This window comes from Coenobita brevimanus, chromosome 39, assembly GCF_032717465.1.
Source record: "Coenobita brevimanus isolate Jiangsu-jjx chromosome 39, ASM3271746v2, whole genome shotgun sequence".
NCBI classification, from domain to species: domain Eukaryota; kingdom Metazoa; phylum Arthropoda; class Malacostraca; order Decapoda; family Coenobitidae; genus Coenobita; species Coenobita brevimanus.
In genome coordinates this window covers 14,935,526-14,957,237 of record NC_136992.1, presented here as the reverse complement: position 1 = coordinate 14,957,237, position 21,712 = coordinate 14,935,526, and the positions used below count along the sequence as shown (strand labels likewise).

General features: G+C 43.1%; 1 protein-coding gene across 1 annotated transcript in view; it reads right to left on the bottom strand.

Moving 5' to 3' along the window:
* The window catches only part of LOC145396866 (dimethyladenosine transferase), a 91,200-nt gene that overhangs the window by 39,324 nt on the left and 30,164 nt on the right, over positions 1-21,712 (bottom strand). Inside the window, exon 4 of the mRNA XM_080270154.1 lies at positions 14,877-15,083. Within this exon, the coding sequence (XP_080126280.1) occupies positions 14,877-15,083 (207 nt within the window). The remainder of the gene's footprint in view (positions 1-14,876; positions 15,084-21,712) is intronic.

Sequence of the window (21,712 nt, the reverse complement as noted above, 5' to 3'; positions counted from 1 at the left end):
AGTGTCACTGTCCAGTGTTATAAAAATAATATTTTATACACAAAAAACTTTTACTTTCAGAACATAGAATAGGAAAATATGCTTTTATCTTTTTACACTGGAGTGACTGTCACTCGCAATACTTATATGATTACTATGTACAATTATTTACAACAAAAAACACTGTAACTGTCAGTGCTTTTACAAGTACATACACTAATTTACACTCATCAGGCTGTCACTGTCAGCACGTAAAAGAAAACTAAACAATATTATCACTGTCACTCTCAGTATTTTTCCAATATTTTTACCCTTATTTTCAAAATCTACTTAGGCTGTGGTAGTCGAAAAAACACGGGTAAGCACAGAGGGGAACTTTGCACTCTTTGCACTGCAAGGAGGTGCGCCTAAAAGTTCTTTCCTGCCTGGTAGTGTGGCTGCACACATGACACCTCCTCAGTGCTTTCCCCCTCTTTGCAGTGGCTGGCAGTGGCTCCAGGCGGTGTCGCTGAAGGTAGAAGCCATACACTGTAGGCGGTCTGGAGGTGTGTGAGGGTGGCGTTTGGGACCTGTTGAAAGCACCTGGCCATAACGCTGAAGCAGCTGGTAGACACAAGTCTTGGAGAATCTTCTGAGAGAGTAGTTGGCTGGCTTCCTGTTCTTGATTTTATACAGGATGAAGGCGTTCAACATGCACATGTCAATCAAGTGCAAGAACACCTTCCTGTACCAACGACGATTTATCCTCAGACAGTCAATCTCTCCAATCATCATATCCGACTTGTCCACCAGCCGCATATTGACGTTATAGTCAATTACAGCATCAGGCTTCATCACAGGCTCGCCAGTCCTTCTGTCGACCTTCCCTGTTGCCAGCATTTCACCCTTGTGTACTGTGGTGAGCATGTTCACGACTCTCTTATCATGCCACCTGATCGCAAGCATCTTGTCAGATTTCTTCAGGTGCACGTCTCCCCGCTTTGACTTTTCAGCCTCTGGGAAGGCAGGGTAATGTGCCCTGTTACTTCTGACAGTGCCACAGGAGCTTGACGCCGTGTTCAGAAAGGTACTTGGCGAGTTTTGGAGCTGTATATAATAATTGTCCGTATACAGGACATGATTCTCGCCAAAGTACTTTTCCAAAAGCACTTTCACCACAGAACCAGAGAATCCAAGGGGGTCAGTCTTATCCAAGTCGACATTGCTGGCGGTGTAGATGAAGTCAAGGATGAACCCCGTCTTGCAGTCGCACAGCACGAAAAACTTGATTCCAAAGCGGTGGCGTTTGCTTGGAATGTACTGGACCGAACCGAGAAGACGGCCCCTGAACAATACCAAAGACTCGTCAATCACGACTTTCTTGAAAGGGCGCAAGAACCTCGTAAACTTATCTTTGATCATGTTCAGGATTCCCCTCACTTTCCATAATGGGTCAGTTTGGGAAGGCTCATCATTATTCGCGAAGTGAAGATAAGTCATCAGCTGCCTAAAACGATCGCGGCTCATGTATTTATTGAATATTGGTGTTGGGCACAGCTCGTCGGAACCCCAGTACTCTTCCAACTTATGCTTCCAGTTGTGCAGCATAAGCAACATCAAGGCAATAAATACAAAAAGCTCGCGGATCGTCAAAGGCACCCATGATGCCATCCGCGACGTGGATGGCGTCGCAGCCTCTACACCTTCTTCGCGAATTGGCGCACATTGCCCCTCGTACCTGTTGGTCTCGGTACAGATGTGCTCCATAACCTCGTCGTCAAGGAAGGCCAACAGGTAGTCAACACATTCACCATCGTCGTCCACAGGGAAGTCAGCCTGAAGTCCACACTCACTTTCGTCAAAGGGCAGATCTTCAGGCACAAAATCTGATCCCTCTGACCACACAAAAGCATCTAAAGTTCCCTGCCTAGGCTGGGAGGTGCTTGGGGCGGCGGGGGGTGAGGCAGGTCGTGTGGGAGTGGGTGAGGCAGGCTGGGCAATAGTAGGTAAGGGAGAGGTTATCCCAGGCCGTGTTGGTGTTGTGGTGGTGGTGGTGGTGGTTGGAGGGAGATTATCGCTTGGGTCAAGGTCACCCGCGGTGGCGTGACTCCTGAGTTGCCTAGTGGGAGTTAGCCTAGGGGACTTAACTTTACTCACACGAACACTAGGCCTACGATAACCTCTCATACCTAACATTGCTCGTCTACTTCCCTTTCTCGGTGGTGATGGAGACTCCGATGACTCAGGAGACAGGACAGCAGACGAGGAGGACGAGAGAAGAGGGCTGGGAGAACGTGGCGGGCTTGCGGTGGTGTGGCGTGGCGTAGTGGACAATGCCGGTGCACTGCTGTCTCCGCTCCTCTTCCTTTTCTCTCCCTTTCCATATTCGAGCCCCATTTTCACCGGGGCCTTCCCTGTAGAGGTGCTGGGCACAGTCACAGTTTCCTCGGGCACAGAAATCATCACTTCCGGGGCTGAATCAGCACTCGATTGTGTCTCTGATTCAGCCAGGCTAGACAAAACACCCACGTCACTGCCGTAGTCCATAGAGGCTTTCAACAGTTCAGATGCTATGGCCGAGTCACTTAGCCCCTTGGTAGTCACTTGTAAAGTTTTGAAGGGCGTAGAGGTAACAAAACCCATTTTTGGAGGGCTAGAAGGCACGGAACTAGAAGAGCTAGAGCCTGACATGGTGTCACCGTGGCAGATTTGCGTGGACTGACGCTAATCTGGGGCAAACCGCGCGAAAAAATGACAGTGTGACAACTGGGGAAACAAGCGTTTCCCAATAGCAAAAAGTGCTTGCGAGATGACGGCGCAGATTGACACGTATCAGCCATCCGCGCGTTGCCATATCGCACGACGAGGAGGGCCGCGCATCGGTGCGTCCGTGGGTAAAAAATGAGACTTGGCAACAACCGAGGTCAGTAGTACAAAGGTCAAGTGTGCTAAAAGTAGCTCACGGGTGGCGGGACTGAGAGACAATACCGGCTTGAGCCTGCTTGCCCGCGGTTATTCAAAATTAACTCAAATCGCAAACGCGACGACCCGCCGTCTTGTCCTTTGAGCCGACCGTCGCAAAAGCGACGATCCGCGTTTTAGGGGTTAATTAATACTCTACCATACACATTACCTACAACACTCAACAGACTTATACTCCTACAGCTAGTACATTCATACTTATCACCCTTGCCTTTATACAATGAGACCACACAAGCACTTGCCCAGTCAACTGGCACCATACCTTTCACAAAGCACACATTCAACAATCTTACTAACCAGTCAACAATAGTCTCCCCACCACCCTTTAGGCAAACCACAGCACACCCATCCAATCCTGCAGCTTTCCCTGTTTTCATCTCCTTTACTGCCTCCTGCACTTCCTCCTTCGTGATCAAAGAATCATTCATCTCTCCCAACACATTTATTCCTTGCACCCTTCCATCCGCCACAATCTCAGCCACCCTTTCCTCCTCTACATTTAACAATCTTTCAAAATACTCTGCCCATCTCTTCTTACTGCATCCATCTCAATTAACATCCTTCCATCCTCTGCTTTTACTCGCTCTTCCTTCCAAGACTCTCCCATTCGCACCCTTTTCATCTCCTTCCAGAACATTTTCTTATTCTGTTGAAAATTCTCTGTCAGCTGCCTACCCCACCTCTCATCTGCTGCCACTTTAGCATCACGCACAGCCCTTCTTGCCCTACTCCTCTTTTCATTATACCTCTCATATGACACATCATCCTTCCTCTGCAGCCACACTTCATATGCACATCTCTTCTCAGCCACAGCCATACTTACTTCCTCGCACCACCATTCACTTCCTTTTCGTATATCACCACCCACACGTCTCACACCATACACATCTTCCACATGCCCCACCACAGCACTCTTAAACAACTGCCATTCCTCCTCCACACTGCCACTTTCCTGATCTTTCACTGCATTCCACTCACCTCTCAATTTCTCCTCATACTCTATCATTTTCTCTCCTTTATCCAACTCACTTTCAAAACCTCCCTGCCACACCTAACTCTCCTTGCTCTCACCCATCTCTTACCTACTCTTAACTTTCCCTCCACCAGGTAGTGGTCAGACATATCTCCACCCTCCCCTCTCAGAACTCTCACATCCAACAATCTTCCTATTACATTCCTGGCCACAACCACATAGTCCATCAATGCTCTATCAACAACCCTTCCACCCTCCTGTCTCACCCATGTATACTTATAAATATATTTCTTCTCAAACAGGGTATTTCCAATCACCATCTCTCGCTCAATGCACATCCCTATCATTCGTTCCCCATTTTCATTTCTTCCAGGCACACCATGCATACCAACTACATCTTCAACTGCTACATTTCCCACTCTAGCATTCAGATCTCCCATCATTACCACATTCACATTCACTCCAAAACTCATCAACATCATTCCAGAAAGACTCCCTCTCTTCTTCATCCCTTTCATTACCAGGCCCATATGCACTCACAAACACCCACAAGTCACATTCAAATTTCGCTTTCACCCACATCAGTCTCAATGACACTTCCTTCCATTCAATCACATACTGCTGTACTTTCGGACTCACTAACAAGGCCACACTTTCTCTTGTCCTTCCTCTATCAACACCTGACAATCTTCCATTCACACTTCCATCCACACACAGAGTCACCCTTCTCTTTCATCTTTGTGTCACTCAAAGCTAACACATCCAACTTTCTTCTCACAAACATTCTCCCAATTTCCTCCCTTTTAGCCTCAATCGTACTACATCCACGCACAATCATAGACTCAATCTTCAGGGTACGGAGATAACTCAGTTCCCCATCCCTTTCACTCGTCTGTCTCATTTTAGGAACTAAAAATGAAGAAAATCAAAATGGGGAAAGCCCCAGGAATTGATGAAGTGTGTGGTGAAATGCTGAAGCATGGGGGAGAGATAGTAGTAGAATGGATGTGGAAGATGTGCAGATTGGCATGGGAGGAAGGTAGAGTCCTGGAGGATTGGAAGTCAGGTATAATTATTCCCTTGTACAAAGTGAAAGGGGAAAAAGAAATGTTTGGTAATCATAGGGGTATTTGTCTTCTTAGTGTAATAGGAAAAGTATACGATAGGACACTTATTGACAGAGTTAGGGAGAGAACGAGGAATTAGTTGGAGAAGAACAGGAAGGTTTTAGGAAGGCAAGAGGTTGTGTAGATCAGATGTTCATTCACAGATCTTTAGTGGAAAAGTTTCTAGAGAAGGAAAAGAAGTTGTATGTGGCCTTCATGGATTTGCAGAAAGCATATGACAGGGTGGATAGACAAGGATTGTGGAAAGTATTAAGAATATATGGAGTAGATGGGAAGTTGCTGAATGCTGTGAAGAGCATGTATGAGGGTGCAGTGCATTTGGTTAGTGAACTGAGTGAATTTTTCTATTTGAAGGTTGGGTTGAAACACGGATGTGTCATGTCTCAATGGTTGTTCAATCTGTACATGGATGCCGTTATAAAAGAGATACAAGGTAGGGCAGTGGATGCTGGAGTGGCCCTAATGAAAGAGGGCAGTGTTTGGAAACTACCTGTACTGTTGTTTGCAGGTGATACTGTGTTGTTGAGTGAAGACGAAGGGGAGCTGCAAGGTTTGGTGAATGAGTTTGGGAGAGTGTGTAAGAAACAGAATCTAAAGGTGAATGTAAGGAAGAGTAAAGTTAAGGTCTTCGAGAGAAGTGAAGTCAGTGAATGTACAGTAAGGTTGGATGATGAGGAAATGGAGAATGTGAGTACGTTTAAGTACTTGGGTAGTGTGATGAGTAAGGATGGAAGTTTAGAGGGTGAAGTGCTTGAAGGGGTACAACAAGGAAGAAAGGCTGCTGGTTCCTTGAGAACAATGATAAGAAACAGGGAAGTGAGCATGGAAGTGAAAAAGTTACTAAATGACAGTACCCTGATACCAACTCTAACGTATGGAAGTCAAGCTTGGACGTTGTTGGAAGGACACAAGTCAAGAGTGAGAGCAGTGGAAATGAGTTATTTGAGAGGAGCCTGTGGAGTCGCATGGAGAGAGCCTGATAAAGGAGGATGTGAAGGAGCGTGTTGTTGTGGATGTGGATGTGACAGGAAGTGTTTGGAAAAACTCACTGAGGTGGTTTGGCCATGTAGAGTGGATGGAGAGTGATAGACTAAAGAGGAGAGTGTATGTGAGTGAGGTGGAGGGGGAGAGAGGGAGGGGGAGGCCAAGGATGAGATGGAGGGATGGAGTGGAGATGTATATGAGAGAGTGGGGTATGAATAGGGAGCAATGCAGTGTAATGGCGGGCGACAGGGCAATGTGGAGGCGATTTGTTTGTGGACACCCCATATAGGATTAAGGCGTCTAGCAATAGATAGATAGACAGACTCTCTTAACCTCATCATCCACCATGCCATACCTTTCTTCTTTGCTGTTACTCTTGCCACACCACACACCACTTTAGCATTCCTAAATCAGCAATTCCTATATGCATTCCACAGGCTGTCCAGATCCATTCATTCCAATTTACCGATTCTAACTACTCCTCTACTTTGGTCCTGTAAAAATCTACCATAAAAATAATAATAATAAATCATTCATTCATTATCCAATCCTAGGTTGCCCCATGAGATGAGTAGGAGCCTGGGGCTAGGCAAGTTGGTCCTGACATTTAAGATGAGAGTGACCAGCCTCACCCATCCCTGAGTGGCATCATCATCCAGACCTCCTTTCCCACCCTAGGGCAGGGTGAGGAGTAGCAACGTCCTGACAGCCCAACTCTGCCCAATCCAATGGGCCACGTTTCCATTCATTCATCATTCAAACCCCCAGAATCCCGGCTCTACCTGATATGCCAAGAACATTCACCACATTCTGTAGCTTCACATAAATGTATCCAATACAGTCAATCTGGATGCTATCACGTTAAAATGGGGTGCCAAATCCCTGATCACGTACTTCTCTCACAACATTTATCCAACCAGCTCGATCTCTTGTCAGTCCCCTAGCCTCAACAACTTCCATACCTCTCTTCCTTACACACTCATCCACCACATCCCTCCACCTTTTCCTTGGCCTACCTCGCCTCCTCCCTCCTTCAAATTCGCTCACATATACCTTTTTCACCACTCTGTTGTTATCCATTCTCTCCACATGACCATCTCAGTACACTCTCTTCAATTCTGGTGTCCACAGACTTCTTCACTCCACATCTTTCATGAATCACATTATTTCGTATCCTATCCACTCTCTGTACTTCACATACATTCCTCAGCAGTCCCATCTCCACTGATTTTACTCTTGACTTTTCATTTTCATGCCACACCATTGTCTCATATCCATATGTTAAAGCTGGCACTAACAATCCTTCATGTAAGCCTCGTGCAGCAGTAACACTCAAGCCTCTGCTTCTTATCAAGGCCTTCATAGCACCAGCTACTTTCCTTCCTTGTGTCACTCTACTTTCCACTTCTTTTGCACATTTTCCTCTCTTTTCTATCAATGTACCCAGGTATTTGAACTCTCTCACCAATTCCAGTCTCTCTCCATTCACTGTAACATCACCCTGGGAGTCACCTTCTCTCTCAATAACCATCACTTTTCTTCATTTACTCTCAAGGCACAACTCTCACAGACACCAGCAAAACTCTGCACTAGTCAACCATTTCTCTGGCATGATATGTAATAGAATACTAAAGTTGTTCTGACCTTGATAGGGTTAGTAATCCAAATACTCAAGTACTATGAATGATATTCCAGTCACTGAATCAAAACTAAATAATCATCAAAATTATCATCATCATCCAAGCATCCTTTCCCACTCCAAGGTTATTAAACCCCAACCCACCTCAAGGCAGGGTGAAGTACAGTCCTTCATCCAATTTTGTGAGAATACGGTTGACATTAACCCTCGCAAAATCAAAATTCGCAAAATTGAAACAATTAAATATATGAATTATAGACTAATTGGTTGACATCATCCCAAGGTAAGCACTTTTTCCCACTCAGTCTCTCGACTCTACCTCTTAATTTTACGATGATGAATGAAACAAACATGAACTGATGTACTGTACAGGTTTTGCTGTAGGATTTATGGCTTTTTTAAGGCACGTGTGATAGAATATCTTTGCCTGCTCCCTTATATGGCGCCCATCTAATGCAACCCCTTCCTTATCCTTTCTTTGTATGTAGTGAGCAAGATACCTTTCCATTTTTATTAGCACTTCTTTGTTGGCTACATACATTTTACCATCAAATTGAGCACCTCCATAGTTCTTTGCTGCCTGCTTGATTCGTTCACTGTTCTTTAAAAATCATTCTCACTGTCGATTCACCAACACCAAACTCCCGACCAATAGCAGAGTTACCTTTACCTGCTTTTTTCCTTTCAATCATTTTCAATTTGGTCTCCAAAATTATTTTCTTGTTCTTACCCGTTGGTACCATAATAACACTCATGCAAGGTTAGACTGCTGGGATATTGCGAGGAGCACCACGAAATTGTGAGGGTCAGTGACCTTGGTTGGGAACAGGTGAAAACAAACGTGGCGGGGCGGTAGACCACTGAACTTGGAGGCACAGTATGCTGAGTGAACCATGACGTCACTACTCCGTATGGCAAAGTAGTGCGGGAAGACGACTCTCCCACCACTAGACCTCGCAAAGTGTGTGATCGCTCACAAAGTTCATAAATGTTAAAAAATACATGACTTTTGAAACTACCTCACAAAATTGGTGAATCGCAAAGTTAAAATTCGCAAAGTTGAAGGATGTACTGTATCTATCTATCTATTCATTGCCAGATGTCTCAATCCCATCAGGGATAAACACAAACAAATCGCCACCATGTCTCTCTGTCCTCCACCATATCACTGCCCTACCCACAGCCCACAAACCCCCTCTCATATATATCACTCCACTCCATCCCTCCGTCTCATCCTCAACCTCCTCTTCCCTCTCCCCACTTTCACTTCAATCACATACACTCTCCTCATTAGTTTCTCACTCTCCATCCTCTCCACACAGCCATACAACCTCAATGTATTTCTCCTGACACTTTCTATCACATCCACATCCTCACCACAATGCTCTTTAACTTCCTCATTTGTCAGTCTGTCTCTACATGTAACTCTACATGCTCCACTCAAATAACTCATTCCCACTGCTCTCATTCTTGACTTGTGTCCTTCCAACAACGTGCAAGCTTCACTTCCATCCGTCAGAGTTGGTAACACAATACAGCACTATCATGCAGCTACTTCCTTACTTCCATGATCACTTCCCTACTTTTTATCACTCCTTTCAAAGAACCAGCCACCCTTCTTCCTTGTTGCACCCTTTCAAGCACTTCATCTTACAAACTTCCATCCTTACTCATTACACTACCCATGAACTTGAATGCACTCACATTTTACATTTCCACACCATCCAGCCTCACTGTACATTCAGTGACCTCATTTCTCCTGAAGACGATAGCTTCACTCTTGCCCACATTCACCTTTAGTTTCCATTTCTTACACACTCTCCCAAAATCATTCACTAAGCCTTGCAATTCCCTTTGTCTTTACTTAACAATACAGTATCATCTGCAAACAACAAGACAGCAAGTTTCCATATGCTGCCCACTCTCATCAGAGCTGCTCCAACATCCACTGCCCTACCTTGTATCTCTTTTATAAACCCATCCATATACAGACTGAACAACCATGGAGACAAGACACATCACTGTTTCAATCCAACATTTAGATAGAAAAATTCACTCAGTTCACTATTTACATGCACTACAGCCTTAGCACCCTAATACATACTCTTCACAGCATTCAACAACTTCCCATTTACGCCATATATTCTTAGTATTTTCCACATTCCTTGTCTATCCATTCTGTCATATGCTTTCTCCAAATCCATGAAGGCCACATATGACTTCTTTCCCTTCTCTAGAAACTTTTCCACTGAAGACCTAAGGATGAATATCTTATCTACACAACCTCTTCCCTTCCTGAAACCTCCCTGTTCTTCTCCAACTAATTCCTCTGTTATTTCCCCAACTCTATCATTCAGTATCCTACCATATACTTTTCCTATTACACTAAGAAGACAAATACCCCTATGATTACCACACACTTCTTTTTCCCCTTTTCTTTTGTACAGGGAATAATTATATCTGATCTCCATTCCTCCAAGACTCTACCTTCCTCCCAGGCCAATCTGCATATCTTCCATATCCATTCTACAACTATCTCTCCCCCATGCTTCAACATTTTGCCACACATTCCATCGATTCCTGGGGCTGTCCCCATTTTAACTTTCTTCATTGCTTCCACTACTTCCATCCTACTGATCTCTTCCTCCCTTCTCACTACCCTCCTTCTCCCAGTCATTCCCCAGCCACTTATACTTGGATTATTTTCATTCTCTATGTTTAACAGCTCCTTAAAGTGTTCTCTCCATCTGCTCACTTTTTCTCCCTTCTCCACTAATAATCTACCACTTTTACCTTTCACTCCCCCACTAGCTAGCCGATCTCACTTTACCTACTTTCAGAACATTTTCTCACATTCCCTCCACTTTACACTCAAATTCCTTACAAATTCCTCATCCACTCTCCTCTTACTCTCTCTCTCTAATCTTTTCACCTCTTTCTTCCTCTCTACATATAACTCTTCTGTCTCTCAATTTCCTTCATGCCTCTGCTTCCCATCCACTCACTATATGCTTTCTTCTTTTGTGCCACAACTTGTCTCATCTCTTCATTCCACCATGCTGTTCTGTGCATTCCCTTTCATCTTCTCTTCAGCCCACACACCACCTCAGATGATGCACAGATTTCTTCTGTGAAACTCTTGCACACACCATCCACCTCCACCATCTGTTTCATATCATATTTACCCAATCACTCCTTCACTTCTCCCTAATATTCTGCCTTTTAGCCATCCTCTTGCAACCTTTCTACCCCCCTTATATGGGCTACTTTCTCCTGTCCTTCCCTCCTTTTATTCCTGCATTACACTTGAACCTTGACTTTTACCACCACCAAGTGGTTGTCAGAAAGTCCACTCCCCCAACCTCTGTATGCTCTTGCATCCACTGAAAACCTCATTCTGTCAGTCACAAACACATAATCAATCACTGCCTTCCATTCATTCAGTTCACCACTAATTAATTATGATAATAATAATACCAGTAACAATTATAATAATAATAATAATGATAATAATAATATTAATAATAATAATAATAATAATAATAATAATTGTGGTAGGTGGGGGCACTTACCATCCACTCACTCGATGCAGTGCTGCTCTCGGGTGACTGCCTTTTCATCTCTTCCTTCCTTCTTTTCTCTTCTGTCTTTATTTCCTTTGTTCTTTCCTCTTCCTTCTGCCTACGGGTGACTTTACACTTCCTCTTCTCTCTTTCTTCCCTTCATTCTTTCCTCTTCTTTCTGTCCACCAGTGACCTTACACTAAGTGACAAGCCAAATGATTCACCATACACCAGGAAACCATTTACTACGCTGGGTGGTAACCATATAACCAAATTTTGGCACCTGGCGGTTTAGTGGGTAATTACAGAGCTCCAATCAGATTGAGCCGGAGAAGATTTATATCCAAGGGGTTGTTGAGGTTTACTGCTCACGTAATGCCACTCAGGGATGAGTGAGGCAGGTCACTCTCATCTTAAATGTCAGGACCAACTTGTCTAGCCCCAGGGTCCTATGTTCCTCATGGGGCAATGCAGAATTAGATGATGAATGGATGGATGGATGGATAGGTGGATGGATAATAATAATAATAATAATAATAATAATAATAATTATTATTATTATTATTATTATCATCATCATTATGCTGGGTGATAACCATAACACAAAATTATGGCACCTGGTGGCTTAGTGGATAATTAAGGCACTCCAATCAGACTGAGCTGGTGCAGGTTTATATCCAAGGGATAGTTGGGGTTTCTTGCTTTCGTAATGCCACTCAGGGATGGGTGAGGCTGGTCACTCTCATCTTAAACATCAGGATCAACTTGCCTAGCTGCAGCCTCCTACACTCCCATGGGGCTCCACATGGGATTGGATGATGAATAGATGGATAATAAGAGAGCAGTGGAGGAAAAGAGAGAAAAATGGCTTGAGTGGTTACAGGACAGGGGTTCAACTGAAATAAGAACTGAATATACTGAGAGCAAGAAGCACGTAAAGAGACTAATGAAGAGGAAAAAGGAGGAGGTAAATGATGATCTAGGAAGAAATATGAATGCAAACTACTCTGAAAATAGGAAGTTATTCTGGAAAGAGGTGCGGAAATGTAGGCATGACAGCAGCAAGAAATGTAAAAGTGTGATGGATGTAGGTGATAGATTTTTAACCAATGGGGACGAAGTAAGGATCTGACAGAATGAATATTTTGAAAACCTAATGAATAGGAATACAGAGAGCAGAGCCATTGTAAACATGATTGGTTTTGGGAGTTTGCAGAGAAGGAATGCAGTGCCAGGAAACATGACACTCGCATAGGTGAAGAACTCTGTGAAGCGGCTGAAAAATAGGAAAGCAGCTGCGGCTGATGAGGTGTATGCAGAGATGATTAAGTGTAGTGGACAGAGTGGAATGAAGTGCTTGTTGGAGATACGTAAGAAGGCATGGAGGAGTGAAACTGTGCCAGCAGAGTGGAAAAAGGCTGTGACTTTGCCCCTGTACAAAAATAAAGGTGAGCGAAGTGAGTGCAAGAATTATCGTAGCATACGTTTGTTGACTGTGGTAGGGAACGTATATGGATGAATTATTATAGAGAAAGAAAGAGAGATATCAGGAGTCCTAGTGAGTGATGAATAGGGTGGCTTTAGAGGCAGCAGACGATGTGTGGATCAAATATTTGCACAGATAGCAGAGAAGACTTGTGAGAAGGACTATAAGGTGTTTAAGGCATTCGTGGATCTGGAAAAAGTATACGATAAAGTAGACAGAGAAGGATTGAGGAAGGTTCTGCACATGTACGGTGTAGAAGGTAAGCTGCTAAGTTCCATCATGGGATTTTATGAAGGTAATGAAGCATCTGTAAGGATAAATAGGCATCTAAATGAATGGTTCACGATCAGTGCAAGCATGCGACAAGGGTGTGTGATGTCCCCATGATTGTTCAATAAATATATGGATGAGGTGATGAGAGAAGCAAAAACACGAGTAACGGAGAGAGGGATGGCGTTGGTAATGAATGGTGATGGATGGAATATTTCAAATGTGGTGTATGCTGATGATGCAGTGCTACTTGCAAATACAGGACGAGAACTTGCTAGACTAGTGCAGAGGTTTGCTGATCTCTGTGAGTGTCGTGCCTTGAGAGTAAATGTAGAAATGATTAAAGTGATGGTTATTGAGAGAGAAGGTGACTCCCACTGTGATGTTACAGTGAATGGAGTGAGACTGGAATTGGTGAGAGTTCAAATACCTGGGTACAGTGATAGAAATGAGAGGAAAATGTGCAAAAGATGTGGAAAGTAGAATGACACAAAGAAGAAAAGTAGCTGGTGCTATGAAGGCCTTGATAAGAAACAGAGGCTCTAATGTTGCAGCTGCATGAGGCTTACATGAGGGAGTGTTAATGCCAACTTTAACATGGATGTGAGAAAATGGTGTGGCATGAAAATGAAAAGTCAAGAGTAAAATCAGTGGAGATGGGACTGCTGAGGAATGTATGTGGAGCACAAAGGGTGGATAGGATACGAAATAATGTGATTCATGAAAGGTGTGGAGTGAGGAAGTACAGTGGACACCAGAAATGAAGAGAATGTACTGAGATGGTATGGTCATGTGGAGAGAATAGATAAAAACAGAGTGGTGAAAAAGGTATATCTGAGCGAATTTGAAGGAGGGAGGAGGCAAGGTAGGCCAAGGAGAAGATGGAGAGATATGGTGGATGAGTGTGTGAGGAAGAGAGGTTTGGAAGTTGGTAAGGCTAGGGAACTGACAAGAGATCAACCTGGCTGGATGGATGCTGTGAGAAGAAGTGGATGATCAGGGATTTTGGCACCCCTTTTTGACATGGCAGCATCTGGGTTGACTCAATCAGATATGTTTGTGTGAAGCTGCAGAGCGTGGTGAATGTTTTTGGCGTATCTGATGGAGCCAGGATTCCGGGGGCTTGAATGGTGAGTGAATGGAGGCGTGGCCCATTGGATTGGGCAAATTTGGGCTGTCTGGACACTGCTACTCCTCACCCTGCCCTTGGGTAGGAAAGGAGGTCTGGATGATGATGATGATGATGATGACAATGATGATGATGATAATAACAATAATAAAAATATAAATAATAATAATAATAATAACAATAATATCTTTGCTTATCAAAATTCACAGTTCATTACAATAATTAATGCTCAAAATCTAGAGATAACATGACTATTAACTCATAAGTGGTATAGCATCATAACAGTAACCCCTACTGTATAAAGCTCTAAAATGATCCATACCAGTACCCGGTACCATAAAAAACACAAGCTTTCAAGCAAACAGAATGTTTAGAGTTGTTCCTTAAATGACTCCACAGAGGTTAGAATTAACGTTCACATTCAACATGTGGAGCAAAACTTAACTCAGTTTCAAAAGTGCAAATTTAATCCTCACACTCTACCCACTGTGACATCAAGATCATCCTGATCCAGAAAACAAGGAAAATATTGGAGTGGGAGAACTATCAACAGCATGCCCAGTAGAATGGAGCCACACACTCATTAACACATCATTTATGCCCTTAGAATTCTGATTCCACCTCACAGGACTTACCATCTTCACATGTTTGTTTAGCTTTCCCCCCCCCCCCAATAGATGTATTTCATATACATCTCCATCCATTATTCTATTTGTACTGGTAAAACTAAGGATAAAGTGTGGAAAAGAAGCATACATACTGTACCTTTGGTGGTGGTCTGAAATTATTTTTGCCAACTTTCATGAGATGGTAAACCTTGGCCAGGAGTTGTGTGTTGACTGTAAGGCGGCAGTACAACTTGTCCCCTGGCCGAGCAACCAGCCGTTCAGCAAACTCTTGTTGGAACATAAGCACAGCACACCGGAATATTGGTCGGTGCAACAGTAACTTGAACACAAATGGGGATGATATCTGCAAATAGTAGTCTTTAATGTATATTGCTCTTTATTTTCGTTTTTGCAGTTCAGTCCACAGCATTTTTACAAGACAAATATATGAGGCCCTCAGATGCAGAGGGACGCACATGCCGTTTTTTAAAAAAGAAGAAAATCAACTTTAAAGTTTTGTACTTGTAAAAAAATTACTAATACAGACAGAAATGTCCAGTTCGTTTAATCTGAAAGCTGTGGCCCTCAGAATTTTACTGTGGTTGTTTCATGTGGTTCGGGATAAAAGCACAAGTTCAGCGCATGCGCAATAACCCCCCCCCCCAATATTTTTTTGTTCATCAGGTACTATCTGTCGTGTTTTTGTGCACAGTAAAGCAACAAAAACCGCAAAAATTTTCTTAGCTCAATAGAAATTAAGCAAAGCTAGATGCATGTACATGTTGGGCTGTAAAATCCACCTGTTACTGTTTACAAAGTCAAAACATAGCACACTCTTAGATGTGTACATGAGTGTGGCTAGATCGGACACAATGTGCCTCCACCACAAACGGCTCTCTCTCACTCTCTCTCTCTCTAAACATACTGCTTTTTAACCCATAATCAGTAGCTATGATAACATAGATATGATCCTCATGACCTCTAGATACTGTAGATTCACTGTTGTCAGCCATAATGGCAAAGAAACATTTCTGCAGGTGCAAAATAATGAAAATTGTGGGAGAATAACAATGTGCGTCCAGCCGGTGCAAAAATGAAAACATATAGTGCCTGAGAGCAAAACAGTGGATAAACATCGGCCGAGGTGGGAGGTGTGTCAGCGTGAAGCATGTTCTGACTGGCTTTTATACACCCCATTACATTAACCTTTTCTCCCCTTGGTGATTAATGCAATTTGGTCAGTTTCAAACACACCTGGTAGAGTAGTGCATTGGAGGCCACTATTGGTGGCACTGCGGACCACACCAGACAGCCCAACCCCAGGATGTAAGGACTAGGACGCTGCCAGCTAATCAAGGAACAACATGAAATTGCCAACCAAGCCTCATCTCACATCCCACACCACTGCCAACCAATGTAATAACCAAACTGAAACTAAAGAAATTAATTACACTGTTCTGGCTGAGATTCGATCTCAGGCCCTTGCGCTTGATACACATGCGCGATACCACTGAGCCAAAGAGAGTATCCCCGCTTTGCCTCTAGGTAACATGGGCTTTTATACACCCCATTACACAGTAAACTGATGTATGGATTTTTTTTTTTTTTTTCCTTCCTCTGTTGTTGGGGAAAACAAACAAACAAAAAAAACACTGAAAAACAAAAAATACCCTACTTCAAAAAAATATCCTACATATACACTATTGCTGAGGAGAGGGATTTGCTAGTTAGGTTGTACTGGAAGGTTCTCAATAATTCTCATAGTTCAGTTGCCTGGTATTTATGAGAGGAGGTAATTTGTATGTTGTATATTAACCCTTTCGTGCGCAGATAAGTTAATAAGTTTTGTGGGACATGACGAGCCTGCTTTTCTCCCCTCCCCCTCGCCTGCCGCACGCTCCAAAAATGTATATTCTCGGCTTATTTTCACCAACCAACCATGTTTATTTTGCCACAAAACCCACATATTCCTATTAGTCGATGTTTGTTCTACACGAAAAAAAAAAAAAAGCACGCTATACGTACGGTAGGGCGTGTGAATAAACATTCAAGAGCACACATTTTACTACCCAACATCATAAGTCGAATGTTTACTACTCAATCTCTATAATTATGTTATACCACCACTGGAAAGATAATTTTATTAGCTTTCGAATCCTGGAGGTCCCAGTTTGATACAAGGTACGGTGTTCGGGTAATAAGCAAAAAAGTAAAACCATTTCCAACAGACAACAGATTTTTTTATTCGGGGAGCTCTAGTCAAAAACTTTTCATGCCACTGTTATGTTTTTATTGTATCATCCTATGCAGAATTTAACTGGCTTTCATTTGAGCCCACAACGGTGATCCTAGGCCTCATAGTTTTCGAGAAAAATACAGTACAAAAGACTAAGGTGCTCCCATGCCGTGTCATGACTGTAGGGCGGTTTCCTGCCTATCTCTAAGCTACTGCACGTATTTCACCAATTCTTTGTACACTTGATATGCACACTATATTCACATGATTCACTGTCACTATTATTATAACTGAATACTCACATTTGGTGCACGGTATAGGCAGTGTAGTAGATTAGAAACAGTAGCATAATCTTCGTCAGGCCAACGGCTGATAACAACCAAGATTGATTCACAAACACCAAATTTCCTATTGCAAACACCAAATCTAATCACAACAGTGCCCAAACACTATACACAAGCACTACGGGTATAGTGAAATGTGTTGCACGACCTGGACGGGAGTAAGAGTAGACATTTAAAGGGACAGAACCTTCCCCACTCACAGCTCATTTGGTACTGAATAACCTGTCCGCTCTCTTGCTGGTATCAAGACCCACAGCTGCCAACTCATTACTTTTGACAAGGTGCAGGGAAACTATGATGCCTCCAAAAATTATGCCGATCGGCTGAAAACTTTTCCTCTGACGAAAGTTTTTATGTTTTAATGACGCCAAAAGCATCAACGAGTATAGTCAGCCTCACCCATATGACGACAAACACATCATCGTGCACGGAGGTTAATTTTTGTGCTCTTTTTCTCAATAACGTTTTATTTATGTGACTGTTAAACTATGTAATTTTTTCAGTCTGTATGCTAAAGCATTTAGGGTGTTATGTAATTTAAGAAAACTCTGGCATGGTTTGGATATCTCAGATTTGGAAACTGTTGTTGCTAGGGGCAGGTACCAGCATGTCCTAGAATACTAGAGAAGCATGGAAGGTTATATAAGAAGGTGGAGGAGCCTGGGGGACAGGGTTGCCATTCGTATGATAATTATCGTACATGTACGATTAAATTGCCTCAGATACGATGTACGATACCTTTTATCATTATCGTATGTTTTGTACGATAATTCAGTTTTATGGCATAAGAGTTTTAATTTTTTTAAAATGATAATAATAAAAGCCTTTTCATCAAGAGTAAATCTTTTCCATGGATAGTATGTTATGTGTAAAATAAGAAGTCGAAATTTTCCTTAGTGCACATAGGGTAAATGTTTTTGAGATAGCTAGGTTTGTTGTACTTGTACTGAACGAAATGTACAGGCACATTTCGAGTCACATTGACGGTAGTAGTAGTAGTAGTAGTAGTAGTAGGTGTTCCCTAGGCAGTCTGGCCAAACAGCCCCGAGTCCCTTAGGAAGGCCATGGCCGAGACCGGCTTTCCCACAGAGCTCTCAAAGAGTGTATGTTGTGCTGTTGGCGTAGGTGATTGTGTGCAATGCAGTCTTCCATAATGTGCTTAATAGTATGGGGTGCTGTGTTGCATCCTGGACAGGCATCAGCAACGGAGTCATCCAGCCTCTTCTGGTAGCTTAAGAGGGCTGGATGGTGCCCACATCTCAGCCTGGCCAGGTGGACCCTGTCCTCACGAGGAAGATAGGATTCAGAAGGGTGGATGTCAGGAGGCCATGCATGAAGCTGTGTGTTGTCTTTAAGTCACTGAATGGAGCAGCGAGTGATCTGAGTGTGGATATGCTTCTGGAAGCTGGTCTGAGGGGGGAGAGATGACAGTATTTGTGTATGGTATTGTGTGCTGGGTGTTGTTTTGATGTTCCTTGGTGTGGGCGGATGTGCTGCCATGTACTGTAGTGGATGTTGTGGGTTTGTGGAGGCTGCAGCAAGAAACTGGGTGCCTCTCATGTCTAGGTGATCCTTGACTTTGAGGACTTTGGTTTCTTGATGTAGGTGGTCTGTGGGTGTAGTAGCTGTGCAGCCTGTGATTATTCTTAGGGCCTTGTTCTGTATGGTCTGTAGAGTGTTGTAGTGTGTTTTGGTGAGGTTAGAAGCCCAGGCAGGGCTTGCATAATTCATCACTGAACGTATGTATTGTTTGTACACTGTGGTGGTGGTTTCTTTGTTGTGTCCGAATGTTGTATGAGCAAGTGACCTCAAAGCATTGAGTCTTGGTGTTATTTTATTTTTAATCACATTGACGGTTGACTGTTACGGTTTGATGTTCGTCAGTCGTCACCGTGAAGTACTATACAGTATAAAAGAAATATTTATTTTGATACCAAGAAAGAATTACCTAAAAGTATCTTGTGTAATCAGTGATTTGTAATAGTGTAGAGGAATTGTTTGTTTTATTTGATAAATTTTGATGAATTTAACTTTTCTAAACTGAATATTGTTATAAAATCCTCCCTTAAATGATACCTGCTGTATACAGTATTTATATTAGCCATTACATATATCAAAACTTATGAATTTCCATTTTTTTCTTTTTTATTACATGAGACTAATTTCATTCATTCATCCATTGCCAGACGCCACGTATCCCAAACGGGGTGGCCAAGGCTCAGAATTAATTGTTTTACAGGGACGGGCACTAATCCTCCACCAACCCCACTTGACACGTAGGGAGAACGTTATGCCAACAGCATCTGGTGTTCCCAGGCGGTCACCCATCCAAGTACTAACCAGACCCAACATTGCTTATGCTGTTTATATAAATTTAAAACACCATTGAAGACATGTTGTGTTGGTAAGAACTCCATCATTTATTTAATCATCATCATATTACTGTAGAGTGTAGTGTAGTAGTAGCAGAAAAAATATACGATAATTTTCACAGGCATCCTACATTTTTACGATAATTTGGGTGGAAAAACGATGATAATTTTGAAACATCAGTACGATAACTCGATCAAAAAAATCTGGCAACCCTGCTAGGGGAGTCAGTTTAGTTTCAGTTCAATTTGAGTTTAGCTCAGTGTCAGCGCAGATTGCAGAGCTCCGGTACTTGTGAAAACAGTGAAGTTTAGTTGGCAAGCTATAAGTGTAATTACTTGGTGAATAAAGACTGCAAACTTGAGAAGCCAGTGTTTATTTACCCCACCTCAGCTGATCTTGTTGTTGCACACCAAAAGGCTGACCATACAAAGAACAACTCACTGAGCAATGTCCTTCCTATGCTGAAATACTGCTGTTGGAGGCTGTGGCAGTGTGGGATGGAGACATAACAGTGGTGTCAGGAGTGTGGGTTATTAGAAAGTGCTGCAGTGAATCTAACCTTCGACATGAAGGCAGAAGGTGTACAGACAAGAGGCCAAGCTAGGTGGGAGGAGTCATCTCTATTTGCAATCATGAAGCTATTGCAAGCACAGAATGAATGCCAGACAGAGCTCAAGAAAGAACTCAGTAAACAACTACAAGCACAAAGTGTACAGCTACAAGCACACAATAAAGGACAGAAAGAACTCAGAGAACAACTACAAGTACAAAGTGAAGAACAAAAGGAGCACTATGGACAGCTTCAAGAAGCATTACAGGAGCAAGAAAAGGAGTTACAACAGAATGAAGGGACAGCTAGATGCTTTTATGGAAGAAATGAAGGAAGAACAACAACAGTTGAAAGAGGAAGCATATGCTGAGCTACCGCAGCAGAAATGTAAGGTAAGCAATAAAGTGATGGAGTGCAGACAGCATGTAGACGACCAGTCGAAGATTAGTGAGGGAATAGTGATGGAATACAGACAGCACGTAAATGGCCATCTGAAGCATGCAGTCAACCATGTGAAGATAATTTGTGAGAGAATTGAGGATGTAGAGAAATATTGCACAGCTGAGCCTAAGGTTAGTGTGCAGGGATTATATAAACAAGAATGGACAATGTATGGTGAACTTTGACTGATCCCAAGCATCTAAAAGAAGCATTACAGAGTTGAAAAATCAGAATGTATGAGTTTTAAGTCCTGGACTTAATTAAGGTGCCAATTTTTAGGCCCCAAACCAGTGAAGTGCATGGCTATAATGGGGGTCCAATTAAAAAGAAACCTCAAGAATCTGATGATTGAGTATCTTGGGAAGCTTACCGTGCGGAGTTTGCCTTACTTGCTGATCAGAACGATAGGCAAAGGGCAGTGAAGAGGACCTATCAGAATGATGGGCAGAGGGCAGTGCAGCTTGCTACTAGCCTTAAGGGTGCAGCAATGGAGATTCTTGGGCAGATGTCAGTTGAAGTGGGGAAGAGTTATCAGTCCCCAGTAGAAGTGCTGAAATGCAGATATGGGATCATGTACCAGACTGAAGTTTACAGGGCAAGATTCCTGACCTGTGTATGGACTTGAGGCAAATCCCTCCAGCAGCTTGCTCATGACCTGGAGAGTACAGCACACAAGGCATATCCTGAAGCAGCACCTAACCTGTTGGCTATTCTTCTGAGTGACCAGTTCACTGATGCGCTTGACCGTGCAGAGTTGAAAGTGCAAGTGAAGCAGGCACAGCCCAGAAGCATGCAAGAGGTACTAGCCAGGGATCTGTATTTTGAGCCCTATGTCAATCCAGTTCGTCCATTTTTCAGGCAGGTCATAATGCATAATGCAGGATTCAAGGCAAGAAAGGGACAGCTACATGAAGTGGAAAAACATGAAAGAAGTAACTAGTACTGTGAAAAGCCAGGACATAGGAAAGAGGACCGCTACAAGTGGAAGAGGGAATAGAAGACCAGAGGAGGTTGCTGGTTCTGCGGGAAGCCGGGTCACAAGAAGGGGG